This window comes from Neovison vison, chromosome 5 (genome assembly GCF_020171115.1).
Source record: "Neovison vison isolate M4711 chromosome 5, ASM_NN_V1, whole genome shotgun sequence".
NCBI lineage: Eukaryota > Metazoa > Chordata > Mammalia > Carnivora > Mustelidae > Neogale > Neogale vison.
This window is the reverse complement of record NC_058095.1, coordinates 37298521-37326456: the sequence shown is the minus strand read 5'-3', so window position 1 is coordinate 37326456 and position 27936 is coordinate 37298521. Positions and strand designations below refer to the sequence as shown.

Here is a 27936-nt window from a genome sequence, read left to right as displayed (position 1 = left end):
AACTTTATTATTGAGCTAATCAAAACTTTGTTTACCATATCTCAGTTTTTAACCATTTTATTCTGAGAGTTTACTACTATAAGGAGGCTGCATATGTGCATTATTACTAGTAGAACTATCCCTGGAGTGTGACAGAATTTTAAATTGCTGAGAAAACATGTTTGTGGGTCATGCCTTGCTTTGGAGATGGTAATAATCCTAGGAGATGAATAGAGACAGTTCTACATATTTAGAAAGGAAGAAAAAAAAATAGCCTATAACAATCATTCCAACATCCTGATCCGCATCGTCCCTTTATTGTACAGAACTCAAGCTTCTTGTGACTTTAAATTTTGGATATGAAAGGGATATAGCGACATGGCATCTGACTCCCTATTGATCAGGAGGGTTATAACTCTTCTGGGTTTTTCTGTCCATAATGCTCTCTGTATCACTATATTGGAACCAACTTTTCTGAGATGACTTCTTAAGGTAATGTTATGAGCCACTTCATTTCTCCACTGGAATCCGATTTAAACTTTAGACAACATGGGAGGGGCCTATTTAATATGACTAGATTCCATACTGTATTCCCACAGGGCTGGTCTTAGGGATTCGCTTGGAACATGCTCAGTCCTGACACGGAATAAAGATTCATTACACCTGGGTGGCGCAGTTGGTTGGACGACTGCCTTCGGCTCAGGGCGTGATCCTGGAGTCCCGGGATCGAGTCCCACATCAGGCTCCCAGCTCCATGGGGAGTCTGCTTTGCTCTCTGACCTTCTCCTCGCTCATGCTCTCTCTCACTGTCTCTCTCAAATAAATAATAAAAAATAAAATCTTTAAAAAAAAAAAAAAAGATTCATTACAGATCTTATTTGCTATCCATGATACATTTTAAAACTTGTCTGTATAACTTAGATTTAGGATAAGCCTGAGTAAGTGAATGATAATAATTGTAAATTCAGGTCCATCTCCTACTAAAAAGGCCATGAAAAAATTTATTCTGGCTTTGTGAATGTTTCTTTTCAAGTGAGCTTTACCCACAATCAGTGCCTTGTACAGGGCCAAAATAAAGTGGGCACTGTAAGATGACCTGATACATGAGTCGGTGCATTTGATATGCTGCTCTTTACTGTGGGATTCATAGCTGTGGCCCTAGGGGGCTGAAATGTTTCAAAGCTGCTGTTTATTTTTTTTTTAAAGATTTTCTTTCTTTATTTGACAGAGCACAAGCAGGCAGAGAGGCAGGCAGAGAGGGGGTAAAGCAGGCTCCCTGCTGAGCAGAGACCCCCCCCACCCCCAATGTGGAGCTCCATCCCAGGACCCTGAGATCATGACCTAAGCCGAAGGCAGAGGCTTAACCCACTGAGCCACCCAAGAGCCCCTAAAGCTGCTGTTTAAATGGCAAAACCACTTATCTTATTGGGTAATGCTAAAGTATATCCCTCTTGGTTTCATTAACATCTGAATTTTTAAGTGGTGAGTATGATGGGTTAAGCTTAAAATTCTGCTTTAAAATTGATCTCTTAATGTTTGAGAAATGCCTTCATTTTGTGGGTTTTGCAATGTTGTTAGCTCCTGCTGTTTTTAAAAGGTCAAGTTAAAAGGCAGGGGCCTTAATTTGGGGGCTGCCTGAAGATAAACAACTATAGAGAAATCCAATGAATGTTCTTCTGAGATGTCATTCTCACTGGATGTTTCATATTAAACATTATATTATTATATTTTACATTATATATACATAGTATTTCCTGGCATAAAATATAAAATTACGGGTACAATAAAGGTTTTTTGTATAGGTTTTGAGAAACCGACATTCCTCAAAATAGCATATGAGCAATGCAGTTTTGCTAATGGTGCTTGCTGTGACTCAGAGTGAGGAACTACTATTGAATATTTGGATAAAAATAACTTCAAATTGGAAGAATTTGACTTTTATTAATATGGCTACTTAATAAAATACTTTTATGAAACTAAAAGCCAGGACGATAATACATTAATAGCAATAGATACAGGGGCAACTGTGTGGCTCAGTCAGTTAAGTACCTGCCTTTAGCTAAGGTCATGATCCTGGGGGACCTGGGATAGAGCCCCAAGCTGGCTTCTCTTCTCTTCTCAGCGGGGAGCCTGCTTCTTCCTCTCCCTCTGCTGCTCTCCATGCTTGTGCTCCCTTGTGTGCGCTCTCTCTGCCAAATAAATAAATAAAATCTTAAAAAATTGCAGATGTATTGAAAGGCTTTGTCATAGTTAGGGAAAAAACCCAAAAACCTAGCGTTTGTTTTCTGATTTATACAGTTATCTATCTTCTCTAACCTAAGGTAGCACCTGAAAACAAAGCCATTTGATTACTGCTCAGGTAACTGCGAACAGTGACTCAGCCTTCAGGACCTCTAAACCAAGGATAACCTTTTTTGCCTTTATACTATTAGCAAGAACAGCTTACTACCATGAAAAGCTCTATTACCTCAGCCCAAATTATTGATCTTTAAAATGCACAGGTTTGGGTTTTAATGTTTATCCTCTGGATCATTTTTCCTCTTGAAAAATTCTGGATTTACTGACTTGAAGGATAGTGTTCAAAATGAACTAGTAAATTGTAATCTATTTTTCTTCTAAATGACTTCTGAAAACAATGCATTTATTACATTCTGTGTGTGATGACACAGCAGTCATTAACAGAACCTCAGTGCACTTTTGGTTAGATATCCTACATATTCAAATATCCAAGCTAAAAATCAATTGCTTTGGAATTGTACTTAAAATTATAGGTCTGTAAGAAAATGAACGACAGTTATTAGCAAATTAAAGAAAATATTGGTGGTCCATTCATGATATAGCTCTTGTATTCCAGATTCTGAAATTAGACATGAAACCTGATGAAGCTACTGCTTTTACTATAATAAAACAATAACTCCTTTACATTTTTAATTTAGAATTTGTCCACTTCCAAAAAGGATTGAAAGCAGATACTATTTAACTGGAATTAGAAAAGTTATTCCAAATGTTGCAGAATACAGAACATCTTCAAGCATCTGGCCTAATAAAACAACACACAATTTTGCCTACCATAAATATTCACTCTTATCCTTTGCATAACAACCTTCTGTCTCCTCTCTTACCTTCCAAAGATTCTTCTCTCATCCTAAGTATGTGAGATACATTTTGGGAAAAACATTAAAAGCAATTTAAATGATTAAGCAAACTTCTCTAAGCAAAACTGCTTAACACACAAAATTACTGTATACCTAATAGGGTTTTATGTTTAACGGAAAAGGGCACTGAAACATTCTGTACTTGTTTTTCAAGATCTTTCTGGAAAACTAGGCACATCTCTATATTATAAAGATGAAAGGAACTAAATTCTTAAACCTTTAATGCTTATACCTTAGCAATAAAGTACCGGGAAGGTTACTAATCGATAATATTGTAGTTATCATAATGCTATTGGAAAACAAGGTGCTCCAGGCTTGAAGCGCTTACATTCCCAAATACTGCTACCTAACTGTCAATGTTAAGGTGGTCCCACTGAAATACACCTCTAATAGTTAAATCTCTTTTTCCAAGAATGTTTATTAGCCACACCTTAGAAGAACTTAAGGGTTTCAAACCTCCCCCTTAAACTCATTATCGAAATCTTTAAGACGCCTTTTTTTGATATGGCTAAAAAAAATCCTCCTGCCACAATCCTGGTCCAATTCTATAGCACATGCACGATACTCAAAGTCTCTAACTCTGTACTAAGCTAGACCCGTATCACATACATGTCCTCCAAAATGTCCGCAGAAATAAGAAGCTATCTCAAGGCCAGCTGAGACACCTCATAAATGGCCTTCACTGTCCTTTGAGCCAGTTATTTAGGTAATATGCAAAATAAATTGCTAGTTCTAGTTAGAATCCAAGCGTCAGCTTCTCCAAGCGTCAGAAGGGTGTGCATAAGGGCCGGGAGGATCTTAAACCCCATTTCATTCCCTCTCCCAGAGACGTAAGAAACCACCCACGCTATTAAAGTACGCGGGGGAGGAGTACTGCAGCCGGCTGCCAAGAAAGCGCTCTGCAAGGAGGCCGTTTCCCTGAGTCACGGAGAGGGCGGGAGGCTGGGCCCATCTGCCCACGCCACGTCCTTTTCGTAAGGGACTCAGTTTAAACAGGCAGGACCCAAAGGAAAAGAGAATAACACCGCTATTCCTCAAGGCAGCTCAGCAGCCACCCTATTCCCAGGAGACTCTGCATTTCCCTAGAACTCGCTCTGCATTCCGGCAGCGATCAGCCGACCCTTCCCGACCAGCATCACGTGCACCCGGAAGTACGTGGGTGGGACCAAAGAGCCCACGGAAGTGACGTAGGTCACTGCTAGTCGCATGATGTGGCAAAATGCAAAAAAAAGGAGTGGGGGGAGGAAAAGCTGGGGAGGCTGGGGAAAGTGATGAGTCCAAAAAAATAGTCCCTTCGAGTCCTCTAATTTACCCTCGCGGCGCAGCAGTAAGCGAGGCCCTCGGCGCACTGCGCCCCGAATTCCTGCGCCCCACTGCACCGCGGCGCTCCGTGGAGGGGTACATAAGACGGAGGGGGTGAGGTGACTTGGGCGGAGTTCTGTCGTCGGGATCCCTCCGCAGGGCTCAGCCGTTTCCGGAGTCTGCGCTGCGCCCGGTTCCGCCATTGCGGCTCTCCCGGACCCTGGAGCCTCCGCCCCCGACCCGAGCTCTTTCGTCTGCCTGCCAGTTTTCTGCGTCCCCGGAGAGTATCTTGCTGAGCCCAGCCTCCCCCCTCCCCCTTCTCCTCCTCTCCCTTGGAGAGCCCGGGCAGCTACTGCCCCGCAGCCCCAGTGACAGGAGGAGACCATACACCCCGACAGCGCCATGGCCCAGATTCTGCCAATTCGTTTTCAGGAGCATCTCCAGGTGCGGCCGGGCCCGGGCCGGTGAGGGCTGTGGAGAGGGTGGTAGCAAAGAAGAAGCTGGAGTCTGGGACCAAGTAGAAGGAACAGGATCGGGGGGTGGGGTGGGTATTGGTGTTTGGGGTAGATGGAGGATGGGGGCACTATCTCGGAAAGCTTACGAGTTAATGATGTGGGGCTTGGATAGAAAAGACGAAAGTCGGGGTGCGAAGGGCAGCGAGGCCAGGCCTGGGTTCGAGGGCCTCTTATTTTCGCTTCCTGGGTGGTAAGAACTGCGCATTCTAACTCCCTCCCCTTTCGCCGTTTTATTCAGTTCATTCATTTGGGTAGATTGGACGGGGTGGAGGGTGCAGTTCTCCCGCGTTTCTTCCAGACCAGGGATTTTCATCCCCTAGGCCAATGCAGAGCTGTCACCTCCCATTACTCTTCTCTTCCCTTTTCTTTCCCCCATCGTGTCTGCACCCAGTTGTGGGGCGGGTGGGCTGGGGAGGAGCAACCCTTTTTCTTCCTCCCTCTGCAGCTCTCAACTGGGAAAGGCACCTTCCCTTGGGGTTGGGGGGGCGGGAACGGCGGCGGCTTGCCTCTTGCCTTCCCCTAGGCAGTTAGAACAGAAGGTCACTAAAGGAACAGAAGGAGGATAGAATGGGGGAACATATTTCTCAGGGCGGTGTCAGTCTCAGAGTGCGTGGGGTCAAGGTCCCTAGGGGTACTCGTCGTTTTTTCCTTCCCTTATTTCTTTGGGAATGGTGTGGTTTTTATCCCCTCTTTCTTTTTAGGAGGTAGGGAAGAGTTATCCAGAGGTTATCTTGGGGTCTGCTGGAGTGTAGCAGGTAGTCGTGGGCTTGGTGTAAGTACCTCACTCAGGATTGCATGGAATTGAACCGATCCCTGGAGATAGAGCACACCTGCTCTGAGATATGCAAAGTTATTTGGTCTGTAATTGGCTTCCTTTTAGTAGGTTCTAGAGTTCTTTCCCGTGGTGCATTTTCCTGTAGGCAACATACTGTCTTATCTGGCAGTATGCCCGTGGCGGGCCGAGGCAGATGATCATTGGAGGGCTTGAGTGAATTAAGCCTCTTCCGAGCTTCTGATTTTCTTAGTTCACCAAGCCTGGTTTTACTCTGGCTGCAGTAATTTATTCATCTTAATTTGCTTTCTTTTCAAATACTCCTTTAAAGAGGCCTGCCCCAGCTCAACCTCCTGAAGGCCTAAATTCATAATGATAAAAGATGCTGTGGTTTGATGTGACATTAATGTTAGTGACCTACTGGACGCCATTGAAAGCTGTTTTATTTACAATCTGCAGTTGAATACATTAAAGGTTCTTGTTAATAAAAAGATTGAAATATGAATATTTATGCGTCAGTAACCATGTTTCTTTACAGGTATTACCATCTTTGAGCAAGAAATTTTTTTCTTTAAGTCTTGAAATGTAATGAATAATAAATCTAAAAAATAAGTAAAACTTTCGTGGTCATCTGTGGTTTTCAGATAACTCATCTGAAGTAATGGAACACTTTAAAAAGGTTAAAGTCTTAAGTGATGGAGTGGACACCGAAGTTACGGTTTTTGCTCAATTCAAGTTTTAATTGCTGTGGTTATTTCAGTTAGAGTGAGGTGTAAATGAATGTAGAGGTTTAGAAAAATAGTTTTGAGTGTGAGGGGAAAACAAGTTATCCTCACAATGTTTCTGAAATATAATACTTCTGCAGACAAATGTTTGTAAATTAGAAACAGAAGCAGGTACGGTTACTAGTTACAAGGCAGAGGTATCTCCCATTAGTAAACCTTCTTTCTTGGCTAGTGATGGTTTGGGCAGTAGCTTTTCATTTCTCTTAAAGAGGAGACAAGTATTGTTAAATACTCCCCAAGATTGGAATCCAGCCTTGTCACTAATTGAAGACAGATTTAATTCGGGTCTGATTTCTGAGTTTCTGCAAATTCTCAAGTGAAACAATTACCTTTGGAAATAATTTGAAGATTTGAGTATAAAGCAGCTTTACAAATGTATTTGAAGAATTCAGTCATTTTTTTTTTTTGATAGTGACATGCCAGGGCTAAAGTAAAGCTTACTAGTGTGACTGTATGCTCCAGCTGATAATGATTAATTGTGCAAAGAGCCCTGATCACTAACCTCTTCCAGATATTCCAGAATATCCCCTAACTTCTCACTTTTATCCCCTTTAAAAAAGTTAATAAGGATTATTTTAATTGGCATCTCATGTCTTTATCTGAGTTCTGTCAGTTTGCTATGTAGCAGAAAACTTTCTGAAAGAGAATAAGAATTGGGAACAAGAATTGAGGAACTTGAGTGTAGAGTTAGCTTTTGTGAAAGTTTCTAAAGGTGAACTGTAAATTTGTTTTTAACCTTTCTGGCCAATTGAAATATCTGTCATCAAGGGTTGGAATTACATCAAATAAATGTTAATATTTTAAGTTACGAAGTTTTTTGCCCCCTGTTTTTTTTTTTTTTTTTTTTCTTTTTTCCTTTGGATGTTTAGGCTGATAGTCAACAGATGAGTGCCTATCTGAGCAAGAGATTACTAGAAATGCAGTTTTTAAAAAAATTCCTGGACTACACATAAAATGTTGCTTGTAGTTCTCAATTCTTGGCACATTAAGTTTCTCTTTGCTGATTGGCACATTCTGCTGTATTCCCAGGATCTTGGGTTCTCCCCACCTTTTTCTCTTCCCCCTTTTTTTTTTTTTAAAGAATTTATTTATTTATTTGACAGAGATTACAAGTAGGCAGAGAGGCAGGCAGAGAGAGGAGGAGGAAGCAGGCTCCCTGCTGAGCGGAGAGCCGGATACGGGACTCGATCCCAGGACCCTGGGATCATGACCTGAGCCGAAGGCAGTGGCATAACCCACTGAGCCACCCAGGCGCCCCTTCTCTTCCCTTTGATCCATAAATGCAGGCATGGGATGTGTTGTGAATTGAGTGGTATGGGTTTTTGCTATGGCTATTTTGATTTGCAGAGAGAAAGCAGTGCTAAGTATTACTGTAATGCTATATGGGTACTATACTGCCTGGAGAGGCATACTGCCTAGAATTCTGCTATAGTCTAACCTGGGAATGGCTTCCAAACTTAAGATGTACCATGTTTTTCAGAGTTTTCCTAATTGTTAGTTTACTCAGCTTAAAGGGGTGTGGCTGATTCTAGTGAATATGCTCTGTTTAGGAAATAATTCAAGACCTGGAACTGTGTGTGTGTGTGTGTGTGGTGTGTGTGTGTATAGAACCACTGTCATTTTCATTTTAGTGTGTAGTGCAGTGTGTGATTTTAGAAACCATACCCTGTAATACTTGAATTACATTCAACAATATATTTTTTCTGTCTCTGTTACTGATGTGTTTTTTCCTTTTGAGAGTAACTGTCCAATAAGACTTTCTTCTCGGGTGCCTGAGTGGCTTAGTCACTTAAGTGTCTGACTCTTGATTTTGGCTCAGATCATGATCTCTATGTCGTGAGATAGACATGGCATGGAGCCTGCTTAAGATTCTTCCTTTTTTTTTTTTTTTAAAGAAAAAAAAGAACTTTCTTCTGTGATTAATATTTTTAGTAGCTATGTAGGGATATTGAAATGTGCCTTGTGTGACTGAGGAACTAAATTTTTATTTTTATTTCTTTTTTATTAATTTAAATGTAAATGGCTACATGAGGCTCTTGTCTGTGACATTGGACCATACCATTATAGGCCATACTGATGGACTTTGTAAGAGTGAAGATTTTTTCTGACCACCCACATTTACATTTTATTAACAAAAAACATTTTTTGAAAGTATTAGTTGGAGGGGCACCTGGGTGGCTCAGCGGGTTAAGCCGCTGCCTTCGGCTCGGGTCGTGATCTCAGGGTCCTGGGATCGAGTCCCACATCAGGCTCTCTGCTCAGCGGGGGGCCTGCTTCCCTTCCTCTCTCTCTGCCTGCCTCTCTGCCTACTTGTGATCTCTCTCTGTCAAATAAATAAATAAAATCTTTAAAAAAAAAGTATTAGTTGGAAAAAAAAAAGTGTTAGTTGAATTCTGTCTATTTTGGGTCGTGCTGGTGATGAACAATGGCTGGTGAATGAAGGGACCAGCAGATTTCTTGTGAGAGCCTGTTTTTCCCTATGACTGTGACTTGGTGTTTTCAGGTCTTCACTTAATCTCCCCAGACATCCTTATTACATAGTTAAAGAAAGTGAGACTCCACCCGAGAGAACACTGTTAGAATAGGATTTGATCCTGAGTCTTCAGACAAAATATTTCAAGGAAATAGAATGGCTTTAAGAAGAGAAGTTACACAGTATCCTACTGTGCTTTTTTCTGTTAGACTTTGCTCCAAGAATGTTATAATTTGACTCGGAATGTTATAATTTCAACATGTGAGGAGTATGAAATTTTCAAATGAGATATTTTACATTCCTTTTGGGGTACTGATTTTTCAAAATCTGATGTGTATTTTACTCTTAGAGCACATCCCAATTTAGACCCTATTTTCATTGGAAATATTTGATCTGTGTTTAGCTTTCATAATATTTACCGTTGAAAAAGCAGATCTGCATATCTAGTTATTCCAAACTTCAGTTTTTCATAACTGAATCAATTATCAGTTACTATGTTAATTATTTTAAATTTTAAAATCGGTCACAGTAACCATATTTCAGTTGCTCAATATCACATGTGGCTTATGAAAATGTGGTTCCAGTATTGAAGAACACAAGGTTAAGACTTCTCTCAGTAAAATAAGCCTACTGCCTCACAAAGTTACTGTAAAGGTCTGAGATCATGTATTCGGAAGTACTTGGTGTAGCACTTTAAGAACATTAATTATTAGCTATAATTTTTGTCTAGTACATTTTATTTATGTATTTCAGAACCAGTGATACAGTATTTTATTTGCAGACCTAGATTTTTATGGTTTATAAATATTTGATACCTAAGATTTGAGTACTTATCAGCAACTGTGTTGGACTAGAAACAAAATGGTGAATACAGACTGAAGCTTGCATTGATTAGTTGGCAAAGGCTATCCACACATAATTGCAACCATGGATGTTATTCAGTGTTCAATGTTGTGCAGGACTTAATACAAATATTCATATGATACAAAACTAATCCCGCTCTGAAGCTGTGCCCAAAAGAAATCTTTTTTTTTTTTTTTGTTGAGATTTTATTTATTTGACATAGAGAGACCACAGCAGGAGAAGCAGCAGAGGGAGAGGGAATAACAGGTTCCCTGTTAAGCAAGGAGCCTGATGTTGGGCTCGATCCCAGGACCCTGGGATCATCTGAGTAGAAGGCGGGCACTTAACCGACTGAGCCACCCAGGCTCCTCAAGAAAAAAATCTTTAAGTTACTTTTTTATTCTGTCCCATGAGCACTTGCTGTATGCCATTGGTACAATTTTAATTAGTGTTCCTTGGTCAGATATATTTGAGAAACTTCCTCAAATCTGATAAAATACCCACCTGGAATGCCAGTCAGACCTTTGCTAGTGTTACATATGTTCTTCTATAAGCTGGTAGTGTTAAAGTGAATGTTCTCACTTAGATGGGAAATGAGTTCAAAACTAACATTTCAGTCCTTTATATTAGAATGGGCTTATTTCTCTTAACTTTGTTTACATATGTGCCCATGCTAAAGCAACTTCACAAATCAACTTGTAAATCATAGCAAAGTTTATAGTTCTAGATGTTTCCTCCCGCCCCTTGGCCAAGTGTCTGTGGCTAAAGCTCTTAACTTGAAGGCATGGCAGGAGGCTTGGATCTGAATTCATTATACGAAACCCATCTGTCAGACTTGATTTTGTCTCCCCTTTTTTGTGTTATGAGAGGCATAATTTATTTTCTTCTTAAAGGGAATAACTATTAATCAAATCTCAGTTGTGCTGACATCTGTAATATCAAAATTAATTGACCGTCTAGCTTCTTGAGTACCTACTCTGTGTCAAGAACACTGATAAATATTTTATGTTCATAATCTGTAAGTAGCAAGAAAATGCTGTCAGGTAGGTAGGGTTAGCCTTATTTTACACATGAGGAAACAGAAGTTAACTTTTAGACTAAGTCACATAGCTAGTGAGTGGGTGGTCAGACTTTAATACTTGGTCTTTTTGCAGTGTGGCACATTGCTTCATTTGGTGAATGAGCTATATAATTTGAACTGCAAAATATAGCACGATTTGTTTGCATCTGTGTTGTGGTGTTCTTTGTACACATTCTACCAGTGGTTTGTTTTTAGGTCAATAGTTTTGGTTTTGTTTCTGTTTTTTAAGGTTTTATTTATTTGAGAGCAAGAAGGAGAGGGAAAGGGACAAGTAGATTCCCTATTGAGCAGGGAGCCAGACACAGGGCTTGATCCCAGGACCCTGAATATCATGACCTGATCTGAAGGCAAATGTTTAACCACCTGAGCCACCCAGGTATCCCTTAATTGTTTCTATATTATGAGAAAAGTAGGGGCCAGTGAACCAATATTTGAAATGGTTAGATGATGTTTTTAAAGAGCTTTATTCAACTTCCTACTAGAAAATGTACAGAATGATTGGGATCAGGTTAACTTAAAGATGAGGATTATCTTTATCCCCTTCATAAAGCTGAACTTCTCAAAAGTGTCTATGGAGTTTTTCTTAATGACAAGAGTAAATGTGTTCCAGTCTGAAGCCACTTATGAAAGCAGAAAGTTTCTTCTGATTTTACTGCATTATTCATGTTTTGTGTTTGTACTACTAAAAAACTTGAACAGAACTCTTAAGAAAGCAATGGTGCTTGAGGTGGGGGAGAAGAAAAGTGGGAGTTGGACATGTTTGCTCAGTGTGAATAGCATAACCATAGAGGGGAAAACTGGTTACAAACTTAGACAGGGTTGTGCTTTGGAGGCCGAACTACCAGTAATATTAGTACTTCCTGTTCTGAATCATTGGGTAAATAAGGACTTTTCTTTGGGTTTTGAAGTAAAGCTGATTTTAAAGCTTACTTCTGAAGGGATTGAGTGCATTGCAACCATTTGCCACGTTAGAAAATTTAAATTCTGTGTGCTGTTGCAGAAGATGTCTCAAATGTTTAATCTGAACTCTATCTTTTTATCTTTTTTCAACTTCCTCATTTATTAAGTTAAAATAATACTTTTTGGCAATTTTGAAATTAGACTGTGGTATGTGTTTGTGTTTATATTGTAAGAAGTAGCCAGTGAGACACTCAAATGTTAGTTCTTAGCCCTATGCTAGAGGAGAGTCTCCCTTTATCCAATAGAGTAGAACATACATGCCAAGCTAAAGGAAAAAACTACTGTCTACCCAGTTATTGAAGCCAAGATCTTGGAGATTCAGACCAGATTCTTTCCTTTTATTGTCTACATCCAGCCCATGTCTGGAGGAGGAAAGGGAAGAACTCTAATAGTGATACACACTGCAATCCTAGGGATTGCAGTTTCTGATGATCTTGAGCTGTAACTGTGTATAGGTAATTTTGTTTGTTTTAAACAACACAAATTTATTACCCTAAAGTTTTGGAGGACAGAGGCTGAAATGAATCCCACAGGAGAAAACAGGGTTTTGGCAGGGTTATATTCTTCCTGGAGGCTCTAGAGTAGAATCCATTTGATGACTCCCATCCACTGACTGTGAAAGTCAGAGTAGATGAAAATGGGAGTTGGGTGGAGAGTTGCCTTTATCTGTTTCTGAATTGCTGAGAAAGAGGACTTAAAAACCACCATTTTGGACACAATGAGGCTGGAGACTATCCACATATACTCAGTTTACCAAACAGCTGACTGGATCACTCCAGGCTGAATAATTAGGAGGAAAAAAAAAAACCCATAGGGAGAACATCATTTACAAAATTCATGTCTTTCACCATTCTGCAATACTGTATATTCTTCCTTTTGAACCTTGCAAAGCTAAGGTAATTTTCTTTTTTACCATAAAATATTTTTCAAGAAAGAGTTTCCTTTTTACATATATTCTTTTAAATGGGTTTCTCATTTTTTTTTTTTTTAAAGATTTTTATATTTGGGAACGAGCAGGGAGGGGCAGAGGGAGAGGGACAAGTAGATTCCCTGCCGAGTGGGAAGCTGGACGTGGGACTTTATCCTAGGACCCTGAGATCATATCTGAGCCGAAGGCAGACCATCAACTGACTGAGCCACTCGGGCGCCCCAAGAGTTTCAGTATATTAAAAGCCTTAACAAGTCTCTGCATTTACCTAGCCCTCTCACAATTCTGTTTTGAATACTATAACACTGTTCATTGAAGACTATCATAGGCTTGGAATCATCTGGATTGATAAGAGGTAAATATAACACATCTAACAATTACTGTTTTCTGGTCTCACATTTATGACTGTTGGATGTGGTAAGGAAACATTTTTAAACATCCCTCAAAAACCCAGTCTATTAGGAGTATATTTCTGGAGATCATAATCCAAAAACAAGCAAAAAACCCAGCTCTTCTAATATGCACATGGAAATTTAGGCATGTTCTAAAATTCCCATGATTGTTACATAATGGATTTATTTTAAAAAAAGCACTTCAGTGGAATGGAGATGACTTTCCAGTGCTAATGAAAACACTGATATAAAAAAAAGTGCATATGAAGAATTATAATGGTTTCTGAAATGTGAAGAGTAGAAAAACATTTTCAGGTATAAAAATTATTTTATAATTTTATTTATAAGTAGTCTCCCTGCCCAACGTGGGTCTTGAACTCATGACCCTATGATCAAGAGTCATCTACTCTACTAACTGAGCCTGCCAAGTGCCCCTGTAAATTATTTTATAATTTTAAATGTCCTTGTGAGCTAAGTCAAATGATGACTTAGCATATCTAATTCCTAAGAATTTATATTAACAGGGCCTAAGTTCTTTTAAAATTGAGATAAAGTGGGCGCCTGGGTGGCTCAGTGGGTTAAGCCGCTGCCTTCGGCTCAGGTCATGATCTCAGGGTCCTGGGATCGAGTCCCGCATCGGACTCTCTGCTCAGCAGGGAGCCTGCTTCCCTCTCTCTCTCTCTGCCTGCCTCTCCATCTACTTGTGATTTCTCTCTGTCAAATAAATAAATAAAAATCTTAAAAAAAAATTGAGATAAAGTTACTATAACTTAAAATTAACCATTTTAAAGTGAACAATTGAATGGTATTTAATACATTTAACAATGTTGTGCAACCATCACCTGTATTAGTTCCAAAACATTTTCATTGCCCCAAAAGGAAACTCCAAATTCATTAAGCAGTATCTCATTCCCACCCCCTCCCATCCTCTGCAACCACTAACATGCTCTCTGTCTTTATGGATTTACTGGTCAGTAGAATCATGTGTGACCTTTTTTGTCTGACTTTTACTAAGCGTGATGTTGGAGGTTCATCGTGTTGCAGTATAGATGTGTACTGCTTTCCTTAATGGCTGAATAATACTCCACTGAATAGATATACTACGTTTTATTTGTCCTTTCATTAGTTAATAGACATTTGGGCTCTTTCCACCCATTGGCTATTATGAATGTATGGTATTGCTATGAACATTAAAGTTTTTGTTTGAATACCTGTTTTCAGTTCTTTTGGATATATACCTAGGAGTGGAATTGCCGGGACATATGGTTTAGCACTGTTTTAAATTTTTGATGGATTACCCAACTGTTTTTCATTGCAGCTGTACCATTTTATATCCCCACCAGCAATGTATGAGTTCCAGTTTTTCCATATTCTAATACTGGTCAGAAGCTTTCTTGAGTGTCCAGGGAATAGTCCACTGCTAAAATGAATACTGTATTTGGGCACATAGGGTATTTTTAGTTCTGTTCTCAAGTTTGTAGCTCTGTCCTCCCTTGAATTGTGTGTCCTTCTTCAGATTGTATTTCCATTTTCTTCTCAGACACTATGTATACTCCCACATCTATCTGGGCTAGGCATGCATCCTTGTAACCCCAAGGCACCTTTGTAATTACTATGTTCTTGTTAACACACTGAGTAGAGGAGGCCATAGCACATTTACTGTAGAATTCTCTATTAGTGTAGTGTCTGGCATATACTAGCTGCTCATTGTTTAAATGTATGATTATTGGAAAAAATACTACAGAACTAGGAACAGATCTGAGGAAATGTTTTTTTTTTTTCCTAAAAGACTGCAGTGATAGAATATATACAGAAAGTTGATCCTGGGCACAGCAGAATTGCCCCTGTGGAAATCAGCAGTGTGGAAGATTAACTTGAATTTTTTGAAGATTTTAAATTTAGAGAGAAATCACACAATTAAAACAAGAGGAGGTGTGACAGAATAGGTTACAAATATGAGAACTATAGAAACAAATAATTGGAATGGAAGCTTTTTTCAGACAATGGAAGAAAATGTAACTGATACAAAGGAGAAGAAGATTTGAAAGGTCCAGTGTTTGAGACAGGCCTGGGGAAGTTTTAGTACCATGAGATTTAAAACAAACAAAAAATCTACAAGCATCCAGAGCATATCCTCTCCCTGACCAAAAAGTTAAGGTAGTCTTATATTTTTAACTCTGAATGTTAGAGATAGTGAAGCAGTATCTATAGACTCTAGGGATGGAAAATTTTTTTTCCACTTTCTAGAAGACGTGAGGTGCAAATTATATACCCAAAACCCTCTGAGCCTACAACTTGTTACTTTCCCTATTGGTTGTTAACTTAGTAGTAAGATTGTAGCTTAACACAAAGTAAAGGTGGTCTCACAAAACTTAAATAGTAGGTTATAAAATACTGAATTGATGTTAGCTTGCCAAATAATAGATGCTTAATAGATTTTAGAAAGTAAATTCTGGTCATTTAGTCATTTTAACGTTTCAGACTCCCTGAAATTTTTTTTTTTTAAAGATTTTATTTATTTATTTGACAGAGATCACAGTAGGCAGAGAGGCAGGCAGAGAGAGGGGAAGGGAAGCAGGCCCCTGCCGAGCAGAGAGCCCGATTCGGGACTCGATCCCAGGACCCTGAGATCATGACCTGAGCCGAAGGCAGCGGCTTAACCCACTGAGCCACCCAGGCGCTGAAATTTTTTTTTTTTAAGGTTTTTTTTTTGTTTTGTTTTGTTTTTGACACAGAGAGATCACAAATAGGCAGAGAGGCAGGCAGAGAGAGGGGGAAGCAGGCTCCCTGCTGAGCAGAGAACCGGACGCTGGGCTCAGTCACAGGACTCTGAGACCATGACCTGAGCCGAAGGCAGAGGCTTAACCACTGAGGCACCCAGGTGCTCCTGAATTTGTTAATATTAAATGATTTTGAGAAAGCTTGTAACTCTTTTTGCTGAGTGTTCATTCATTCACTCTGTTGAACTTGTAATTTTTGGCATTTAGGTTCACAAGAAAATATTTCAGTGATTCACATGTGAAAAAATGGTTCTGGTCTTGTAACTTTTAGCACCTACATGTTGATCATGCTTCAGATGAGTGCTCTAACTAGAAAAATAAGCAGTAACTGCATAATGTCTCATTTCCTATCAGGTCTGTGGTTATAGGGTAGAAAAAGACATGAATATGTGTAGTAGTAGCAGCAGTAATGGGGTTGAGCTGAATCACTGGGTTCCCACTTAGAAATACATTTTGGGAAGTTTTGTGAAGTTTCATTGTAACCTTTACAATTTTAATAGTAAGGAAACCAAGCCTTTGGTATCTGCCTAGGGACATTCAAATCATCCTTTGAAGGTTTTTTATGGTAAGTGAGCAGTAAGTTTTATTATAATCTTGAACCCTCAAAGTAAACCTCATTTCTAGTTCTTTGAAAAGAATGTCTGGACAAACTACGACCCCTTGCCTGCACCCCTACCCCAAACACACATAAGTAAACACCTATAATCAGTCATGACTTTGATAGCATTCGCTTGTTTTGTGCCCCTGAATGGCCTTTATGCAGAAAAGGGCGTAACTTGAGAATCTGCAAGATTTGGGACATAAAATTTTCCTTATACTCTCCTGTAGCTTGATCAGAATCAATGTGTGACATTTCATCTAATTATTGGATTGTTTTAAGAATGAGTCAGATTTAAAGTTTTTTAATTTTCCAGTCAGTAGTTGGCTACAAGGAGGAAAAAATGCTCTTTGAGTTTCCTGATAATTTGCCAAAGCTAATAAATAGTCTTACAATCCAGCCATGGTTCCTTCTTGAATGTAGTACTTAATTTTGGAGTGACCAGAGTCCAATTCTCCTAGAGACAGTGATCACCTCAAAAGCTAACGTGGACGGGACGCCTGGGTGGCGCAGTTGGTTGGACGACTGCCTTCGGCTCAGGGCGTGATCCTGGAGTCCCGGGATCGAGTCCCACATCAGGCTCCCAGCTCCATGGGGAGTCTGCTTCGCTCTCTGACCTTCTCCTCGCTCATGCTCTCTCTCACACTCTCTCTCTCTCTCAAATAAATAAATAAAATCTTTAAAAAAAAAAAAAAAAGCTAACGTGGAGTAGAAACAAAGGGTCAGCAAGAGTTAAAGGCTTTTTTACTTGCTTGAAATGTGTGGAGCACACAAAACAATGGCCAGTATCCTGTTGATGGAAGAACTAAAGGAATCCTGCATTCTCAGCATTCTTCTCCATTTCCTGTAGAAGACAGCAACTGCAGCTTTTAGTTGACATTCTGCTGGTTTCATAGCTAGTTTCAAGGGCTCTGCAAAGTGACTGCTGTCAGCAGTTTTTGTCACTGTGATTGATACTAGTGAAGGTAGAGGATGTTCAGGGACTTTTAAAGGAAATTATGCTGAGTGAAGTACTTGGGATGGGAAGTTAACCAAATCTTTAGGTACTTAACTTCAGAATAACTGCATTGAGTGATAGCCAGGTATCAGCAGTTCTCTCTCAGATTGTTAACTTCTTAATTTTGTAGTGGTAACACCTGTTAAGTCTTTATCAAGATAGAAGATTCAAGAAAAGGCAACTGAAATAGGGCTGTATACATAGACCACTTACAAAATTGTCTCATCTGAAGTGTAGTATTTTGTACATACTTCCTTTCCATTCTGACTCTTCAGATGAAACAAGGAGGAAGGATCTGGAAAGTGTAAAGCCAAGCACTAATTGTGAAACACAAGTTCTTAGTAATGCTGTCATAAACACAAGTTTTAAGGTATTTTGATTTTCAGCTGATACAGCTGGTAAATGAGTTCTGTTCTGAGTTTACTAGTCATTCAATAGGAAGCAGTCTCCCTGAGTATGCTTATGAAGAAGGCTGTTTGCAGTGAATGCTCCTATTTAATCAAATGTGACAACAGCTGGTTGAAATTAGTAGGCTTAAAGCAAGACTAATATTCCTTTAATTATATGATGTCTGTAGGCACAAACAATTGTGATTGATTGCTGTGAGAGAGACTGAGCTAACAATCTCTTCAGTCCAAGAATTGGGCATTGAAAAATAACATGGTTTTACTTGGTTGTATTGTCTTCTGCTAGCATTTTTCTTTCTTTTTTAATAAATGTAAACTATTGGGTTATATATATCCATTGTCCATTTGGTCCCTTTAACGGTTATAGGTTGATCACTAATATCTTCTAATAAGCTGCCGACTGACCATTTCCTGATTCCTTATTATATGGAGGTTTTCCTAAGCTGTCTTTAGTAACATGGTTTCAAACAAAGCAAATTGGCCCACCCTAGGTTTAACTATGTAAAGTTAGTAGCATGAAGTCCGAGTCAATCTCTTTTGGAATAGTATATGTCATGATGTCATAGTCCCTGAGCTAGATAACTGTGAAATGATAGAAATCCATGAAACAGAGTGCTTATGTGGCCCCACACTGTTTTAAGTGTTTGATATGTGCTAATTCACTTTAATCTTTCATGTAGCACTTATCCATGCTTTGCTCACCCTTGAGCAAGGATGGACAATTCCTCTTTTCTGTTTGCCAATCATATAGTCAAATCAAGTATAGTTTCAAAACCAAGACAGGAAAAAGCTTTTAAAGTGTTAAAAACTTCAGAATCTTTAACTTAGATTTCTGATTTAATGTTGCTGAAGTTAAATTTATTTTCTTACAGTATCTTTTTGATTTTAATACAGTCTTTTTCACACTTCTAGTTTTAAATTAGGGAATCATCATACAGATGTGTACTCTTTCTCCAAAAGCTTTATGACATTGAGAAATTGAGGCAGTGGAAGTTTACCAAGCATAGAGACAGGCCTCTCTTTTTTCATGTTCTTTGAAGAAATTGCATCTTATTACATCTGCCCATTCTCAGTCTTTTATAACCCTAGGCCTTCACTGTTTGAAAGTCTAGTGATTTCTTGAGAGGAAAGAGGCACCCAAATTGAGGAGTTTTTCTTAGGTTCTCACTTCTGCTAGTATTGAACTTTACAGATTTTCCCCCAGAGAGCCTGTTTCTGGGCTTGATCCTAGGACCCTGGAATCATGACCTGAGCCGAAGGCAGAGGCTTAACCCACTGAGCCATCATGTGCCCCGATAGTACTCTTATTTGTTAGACTCCGAAGAAAACACCTGAAAACAATGCTCTTAATTAGACTGCAGCGATGGAAATGTATATTTTGTGCTTTCCAATACAGTAGTCACATGTGACTGTTGAGTACTTGAACTGTGACTAGTGGGCCTGAGGAACCGAATTTAAATTTGATTTACTTAAAATTGAATAACTGCATGTGACCAGGGGCTACTATCTTGGACAGTATAAGTGCAACAATCTTCTTCGTTCTGATTGCACAGACATCTGGTGTATAACTCCTTTATAGAGCATAACTTTTTTTTTTTAAGATTTTGTTTATTTATTTGACAGATCACAAGTAGGCAGAGAGGCAGGCAGAGAGAGTGGGAGAAGCAGGCTCCCCGCTGAGCAGAGAGCCTGATGCGGGGCTCTATCCCAGGACCCTGGGATCATGACCTCAGCCAAAGGCAGAGGCTTTAACCCACTGAGCCACCCAGGTGCCCCTATAGAGCATAACTCTTAACACTTGAATTGTATCACTCTGGTTTGATTATCATCTTTACCTTTTGAAAGTTGTATTGTTCTTTCTTGCCCTACAGGTAAATTACATAATAAAAATGTATTTCTAACAACTTAATTTTCAGTTTCTGTAACCTTATAAAAGAGTAATTGGTTAAGCAGCTGCCTTCGGCTCGGGTCATGATCCCAGCGTCCTGGGATCGAGTCCCGCATCGGGCTCCTTGCTCGGCAGGGAGCCTGCTTCTCCCTCTGCCTCTGCCTGCCATTCTGTCCGCCTGTGCTCACTCTCTCTCCCTCTCTCTCTGACAAATAAATAAATAAAATCTTAAAAAAAAAAAAAAAAGAGTAAAATTTAATCTTTTTTAAAAACTTTAAGAAAAATTGAAAGCTTTCATAGAAGACTGGGGAGAGCTATAGTCTAGTCATCTAGATTGTTGATATTTTGCAGTATTTGCCTTTTTTGTTTTAAACATTTTAAAGAAATTCAAGCTATCATGACATTTCACTTTTTTTTTTTTTTTAAAGATCTTATTTATTTGACAGCACAAGTGCGGAGTGGCAGAGGGAGAAGAAGATATAGACTCCTCACAGGGCAGGCAACCCACAGGGGCTGCCTGAGATCATGACCAGAGCCAAAGTCAGGTCCTTAACTGACTGAGCCACCCATGCGCTCCACTCTCCCCTTTTATAATGAGTACCTTGGGAAGTAGTATGAGACTACATAAATGTCTGTCTTGTATGACCATACTGTAGTTACCAAAGGGAGGAAATTTCATCCATTAATTTTAGTATCCATTAATGATTCTTCCCTGAATCAGTTACTTTAATACTTGAAAAAAGTGACTTTTCAAAAATTCCATTGGTTTTTCATCATTTTTAAGTTTGCATTAAGAAAGAGCTTTTCATTTTTCATTATATATATTAGTGTTGACTCTGATTTTATAAACCTCTTCTAATCTATAATTGTCCTGCAACGTAATTTACAGTGTACGTATAGCAGAAGAAATGCTATCTTTCTGTGTAAGATGATGCCTCTGTAACTTTAGACACACTGACGAGCAAAGGTGGAAGAGGGTTTTACTTTTTAAGAAAGTTCTTTTATTTGAAGTTTAGTTGGATAAATTGACCTGGAATTGTGTGGTATGACCAATTGGGAAACTCTGGTTTTAGAAAGGTATAGTATAGGTTTGTGTGTGTTTTTGAACAGGGTGCCTTAAACTTGTCTGCATGTTGAGATAAATTCAATGCTTGCTTTACATTTTACCTTCTGTTTTCTTAGCCTTGAGTTCTTTAGGGCAAAGAGAATTTTTGATGATGCTGACCTTATGCCATATGTTTGCATTAGCTTTCCCAGCTTGCTTCCTCAGCAAAGGTGTTAGAGGCATATTTGCCAAGTTTGTTAGCAAGCCTTAACAATGTTCCATGGTGTACCTAAAAATAGGAATTAAAACAGGGTTACTTAGTATGAAAATGTTCGGAGGTTTTGGAGATTCTGGTCTCTACCTAACTTTAGTTAGTCAAATTAAAAAACAGACTTAAAAGTTTTTAAGTGTAATTTCCTATTCTTTAAAAAAAAAGAAAGAAAGAAAAGAAGAAAAGGGACACTTCATAGTGTCTGAGTAAGTTAAGCACCCAGAGACCACTAATCTATTATCAGTAGTCAGAAGATGCTCACACCCAGGGTTTCAAGCAACCTGGAGGACAGCTGAATTAAGTAGATAGTAAAGTACAAATAGAAAAAAAGCTGATTTTGAGCTGGCCTAAGTACTGATGTGTTGTGTGTTCTAATATAATGACCTTTTACTATGTCTCAGACATTGTTCTAAGTGCTCCATATTAAATCCTCATAATTTTGGAATTTAGATGTTTAAGAAGAGGAAACAGATCACAGATAACTGATTCCCCTGTGATCATTTATGTGACAAAACTGGGACTAAACCCAGACATTTTTTCTTATGAAGAATCCACAGAACTAATTTTGGATGGCACTTTTACTTTATAATCAAAGTTATATATTTTTATAATATTGTCTACTTGAATGATAACCTTCTGTGTTCTGTAGATAATGGGGAATCTGAAATACTAAGTCACACAGCAAAAACTAAGAAATGTAGTGTTTCCCCGTGCCCCCCCCCCGGCATGTTAATCCAGATTGGCATGAGAAGGAAAGAGAAACATTTTTGTTTCTGTTTTTCTTAAGATTTTAGTTATTTATTTGAGAGATAGAGAGTGAGAGCACAAGTGGGGGAAAGGGGAGAGGGAGAAGCAGACTCCTCACTGAGCAGGGACCCTGGGGCTCGATCCCACGACACTGAGAACACGACCCAAGCCGAAGGTAGACACTTAACCAGCTGAGCCACCCAGGTGCCCCATTTTTATATCATTTCTAACATGTAACTCCAAGACTCTCCAGAGTTTTGGGTTGGCTGGTTAACAGTAAATTTATTTACTTAAACTTTCTGGTAGCTAAGCCAGGCTTAAGTTTGAGGTCCTACAATAGAGCCACCTACAGACCAGGGCCAAAAATGTAGTGTGGAAATCAAATGAATTGCGACATTTGAGTTGGTTGTCTTTCAAAAGGGAGCAATTGATAATTTGTTTGGTTTTTAGTGTGTGCTATTAGTGGGTGGTTTTGTGTTTTGTTTTTGTTTTTTTTAAGGGAGGATGGAAATCTATACTTTCATATACGTAGGCTGTCTCTAAGATGGAAAAGCATCTCTAATTGCTGGGGATAGAGAGGTATTACTGGAACCATAGGAGTGACTTTTCACAGTATACCCTTATGTACTGTTTGAATACTTTGCCATGTGTATGTAATAATTATTCAAAAAAATAAATAACCCCTTTTCTTGGACCCAAGTTTGTTGATTCCATATTTATGCTTTTTAATTTATAATCAGAAAGTAGAAATTTTTTGAAGTTAAAAAAATTTTTACTAGAAATTTTCAAGCATATAGCGAGACAGAATATCCCCAGCTTCAGTAGTAGCAACATTTTGTCAATTGAGGCTATAAAATATGTAACCAGAATTTGGATATTATTGTTATCCTCTGAAAATAGCTGCAAGTTTGGAGACTCTTACACATCCTCTGGGTTTATTAGTAGTTTGTTTCACAACTTCTGTGGTAGATATTCCAACAGTATGAAAGGGTATACTATGAAAAGTCACCCACTTACATTTCCGGTAATACGTCTCCTGTACCATCAGACCTTTATAATTAACTTAAGAAGTTTTTATGGTTAGTTTGTGTGGTTTTGAAAATAAAACCTTTTAAAAAATTTTTAGAAGTTTTTATCTGTATAGATATTAGTAGACATAATTATCTAGTATAACCGAAATTGCTGTTAATGATGGTGTCTTATCCTATTACTATGTGTTTTGGGATGTTTCCCTTTTGTGAATATGTTGTAGGAAAATATGGGAAGAATTGATGAGTGTTCTGAGCACTTTCACTGAAAAGTATCACTAGTAAGGAAAAAATCTCACTGACCTTATTTGAAGAAATGGAATAAAATACAGCTTTGTATTTGATAGAGATAAAGGAATACATCACTTGAAGTTCTGCCACTTATCCTAACAACTGGGAGAAACTTTTCAGGAGGGAGCCATTTCCTGTATAGTAGTATAAATGGACATTACTTAAGTATGCTTTTTTAAAAATATTTAAATATATGAAATTGGTGAGAGCTTGACACTTGCCTCTTGTTTAATTTTGTTTTTTTAAATATAGCATGTATGTCTGTTTCACATGAAGTATTTTGAATAGTAGTACATTCATGGTAGGGAAGATCAAAAATACATATGCATAGCTTTCTTGGTAGAATTTGTAAATGAAGAATGAGAAAAGGACATGAGATTATGTAGATTGCAAGGAGTGAAAACCCCACCCATTTGTAACCAAATCTTGCAAAAAAGCGTAGCTCAGGAGTAGCCTCTCCTGAGGCTGAAGGTCAGTGCTAACTGTTGACACCAGCTTTTTTGACTGCATTTATTTGGAGACCTAGTTGGGAATAAGAAACAAAAGTTTCTTGGTTTTTCTTTTTTTCTTCCTCTACCGTCTTTCCTAATAATTTTCTTTTCTTATAGTTGTCTTGCACCTGCCCCTGAGGAATAATTTGGGATTCAGTTAGTTACTAATTGACTAACACTATTAATTTTTCTCTTTCTCAGCATTGTAGAACTTAAGCTGTGACAGTTGAACCTCAAAATTGTCTTATGTGACTGTTTGGTGTAGTGACTTAGAAATATAGAATTCTTACTTTACAGAATAATTACGATGATGATGTATTGCTTTTACACATAGAGTTCTAGGTGATCTGGGAATCATTGGAATTTTTTCTCCACAATTATTAGAAGGGTAACTGGATTAAATTCACAAGAGTTTGAGGACCATCCACTCAGAAAAATATACCTCTGAAACTAGATGGAGTACTTGGCCTCAGGAAGCCCATCCACAGTCCCTTTATATGTGATTGGAGACCTCTTTTATTTATCTTCCTTCATTAGTTCTGGACCTAAAGGTTACTATAAAGTTAAAGTCAGGAAGAAATGAAAATTAATAATTTATAAAGTTTATTGTAACCAAATTTATTATAAATTACTTATCTCACAGCTTGTATACTTGCATTGTGTTGCAGTGTATACTTGAGTTTGTAAAGCTATAATCTGTTTTATTACCATGTTTGTATTAATAGTTAAACAATTACTTGACTCCTTGCCCTGATATTCAGTAACCAAGTTACTGTAACTACACATTATAACTAGTTGTGCTTGCAGTCATGGAGGTATAAGAGGAAAGTGGAAGTAAAGTGCGGTGTCTTAATCTTATGTTATATTTTATTCAGATCCTGGCCTGGTTATAATTAAGACCTACTAGCAGAATTTGACAGAAGAATTTAGATAAAATACAACTAACTTGGCTCACCCAGTCCATGAGAAAGTAATGACAGTGGTGGTCTCTGAGGAGAAGTAAGGAAATTGGTATCTGGGTGACTTGGGCAGAAGGAAGATGTGTTCCTGCCCTGCCCCCATGCTTTTTCATTTTTGTTTGTATTTTGTTCTGTGTGAACTTGTTATCCATTGGAGAAAATTTAAAAAAAAAAAATTAGTCAGGCCAAGGCTAATAAAAACCTGCTGGTAACTTTTTAGTGGGACTTAATCTGTCATACTACATTTAGTCAACCAGAATATTAATAACTTATTAATGAAGGAGGGTAGAGCCCTTCTTCTAGCAAGTGCCTTTTGGTCTTACACACTTAGTAGGTTTTCAGGGACCTTCTGTCTTTAGATCCTCTATATTTACTTAGCAAATATGATAACATCTTTTGAGTATACAAAGCAAATAAGATTCCATTATTTTCCTTGTTAAAACCCTTTAGTACCTTCCTTTGCCTGTGCAAGACATTCAGGATTCTTACTGGGATACATTTAGCTCATCAGTTTGGCCCTTGCTTGTCTTTAAAACCTTATTAATTCTTTGTTCTGCAAACCTTTCATAGTCTCTATCCAGTGTTAACAGAAGTACTTCTGTTTCCCTTAGCAGATTTACCCTTTCACGTCTCTGGGCCCTAGTATTTAGAAGGAAGCTTCTGTTGCACATTCTGTCGACCTCCCTTGAGAACATTCCCTTAGTGGTGGGCCTTCCGTGACAGGTCCCTCTTACATATCTTTGTTTTGGTATTTTTTGCAAAGAATTGCTAATTGTGTACTTGTCTGTGTGCTTTTGTTAGTCTGAGTTCCTTTAGATAAGAACTCTGAAATTTTAAGTCTTTTTATGGTGAACTGAATTTTCATTCCTAAAGTCCAGTGCATGTGAAATATTAAAGTGGGTAAGGGAGGATAGATTCTTAAACCAAGAAACATTGGTGATCTCAGATCCCCTCCTTTACCCTTTTATGTACTTGTTCTGCCTCTTAATTTTAACCCTGGAGTTACACATCTCTAGTTAAAACTATAAGGTTATAACAAAATAATTGAATGCCGTATTTGTTGAAAGAATAGAAGGTCCATCATTTGGCTGTCAGTTGCCTCATTTGTAATGGAGTTGTCACTGTTTACCTTAAGGCATTAATGGTTAAATGAGGATTTGTGATGATGACAATGTATGAATATCAAGTCTTTCTGATTCATTTTGTAACATGATTTATTATTTTTTTTTTCCCCAGCTCCAGAACCTGGGTATAAATCCAGCAAACATTGGCTTCAGTACCCTAACTATGGAGTCAGACAAATTCATCTGCATTCGAGAGAAAGTAGGAGAGCAGGCCCAGGTGGTAATCATTGATATGAATGACCCAAGCAATCCAATTCGAAGGCCAATTTCTGCAGACAGCGCCATAATGAATCCAGCTAGCAAAGTAATTGCACTGAAAGGTATAAAAGATTGTGGGGATATTTTTTTTCCCTATGTATAATTTATTCAGATACAGTAATTAGGATTTACTTTTTTAGTGTGTTGATTAAATTTAGTTAAATCTGCAAAGTTAAAGATATTACTAAATTTGATTTTAACTGCTTTCACGGAGTGGCATATGTTTCTGTGAAATGTCTTACTTTCTCCTCAGCATAGACTGGTAAAATTTTAAGTTTTAGGTTGAAAGAATTTAAATTTTATACCTCCAGTGTGACAAGGCTGTGCTAAAAATACAACTCCATATACAGAAGACAAGACATTAGTGATTCATATTCTGGAATAAAATATACTTTAATATTAGTACTTAAACATTGCAGAATTTTGTTAGGAAGATAAACTTAATCATTTATGCTGTTCTTTTTTATTCTTCAAGTGTGCATTTCATTTAGAATGTCAAGTTCAAAAAATGTCTTGAATTGGGTGAGTGGCTGGCTCAATGGGTAGAACATAATGACTTTTTTTTTTTTTAAAGATTTTATTTATTTATTTGACAGAGATCACAAGTAGGCAGAGAAGCAGGCAGAGAGAGAGGAGGAAGCAGGCTCCCCGCTGAGCAGAGAGCATGATGTGGGGCTTGATCCCAGGACTCTGGGATCATGACAGAGGCTTTAAACCCACTGAGCCTCCCAGGAGCCTGACTCTTGATCTAGGGTCATGATTTCAAGATCCACCTTGTTGGGTGTGGAGCCTAATTTAAAAAAAAAAAAATTTAAAAAAAAGTCTTCAATTTACACTGATTGATAGAAGTGTGTGTATATGGATATTAAATCTTTGGTATCAAGGGTGTTAGAGTTTATTCAGACTAACTTTTTGGTCTCACAGTAGGGAACCATACAATCTATCCATCTGAGCAGTTTAAAGAAATTCATACTGTCTGGAAGCCTGTATTATTTTTTTTCCTTTGAACTATAGAGTGAGAATGTAATTGACACTTTAAAACAGAAGTTTCTGAGAGGACTAGGTGACAAGCTTGCTGACTCTGAAAAAGGCATTTAATTGTCTTTATTTTGCTTTGTTTTTCTTCTTGGTAGTAGGAATAGTTCAGGTTCCTAGTAATTTCTTGATAAATTTGTGGGTGAGTTGTTAATGGTGCTAGGTTTTTAAACAGGTTTTTCTTCACATAATTTAAATTTAGTAGTGTATTTAGTAGTGAATTTGTAAATACAAATTCACATAATTTGTATTTAGTAGTGAAACTGATTGGAGATTAAATGCAGGGTTGGAGGCAAGCATAGTCAAATAAATACATCATCATCACATATCCAAGATAGGAGTTGTTGATCTGATCTTAAGGAAAGGTGATCCAACTTTCACCTAGGACCACATGTTTTATGGCTGCAAGCTTCTTGTTTTTGTTAAATGATACATATGTTATACTTTAAGGTATTAAGCTCCCTTTAGCCTCCTTAAAGAATTTAGATTCAGCTGCTTAGCAGCTCTCACTCTTCTCTATTAAAAGGCCATCGTTTTAATTTTCTCACATTTCTTTTCTATTTTTAATGTTATTGTTATCTTATCACATTTCTTAATGCTTTCTTATGTGTGCAGATGGTGAGTTATCTTAAATTAGATTGTATTAGTTATTGTCCTGTTATATAAGAAGAATAAATTGAAAGGATTTTCAGAGCACTGTAATAATAGCATTATAGATTTGTGCCTATATGTCTATATTATGGAATTAAGCTGTTATCTTGCCCTCCTGCCCAATCACCCTACACATGTACTCCAACCCCTTTTGTGCAAAAATAAATAAGAAAGTCTGTTA

The 27936-nt window shown here is 38.2% G+C and overlaps 1 protein-coding gene across 2 annotated transcripts in view; it reads left to right on the top strand.

The window, feature by feature from the left end:
- Positions 1 to 4368: 4368 nt before the first annotated feature.
- The window catches only part of CLTC (clathrin heavy chain), a 65770-nt gene continuing 42202 nt past the window's right edge, over positions 4369 to 27936 (top strand). The window contains exons 1-2 of one of the 2 annotated variants that reach the window (XM_044248550.1): positions 4369 to 4880; positions 25924 to 26131. In XM_044248550.1, the coding sequence (XP_044104485.1) occupies positions 4839 to 4880; positions 25924 to 26131 (250 nt within the window). In that variant the 5' untranslated portion in view covers positions 4369 to 4838. The remainder of the gene's footprint in view (positions 4881 to 25923; positions 26132 to 27936) is intronic. The other variant, XM_044248551.1, reaches the window with a different exon arrangement.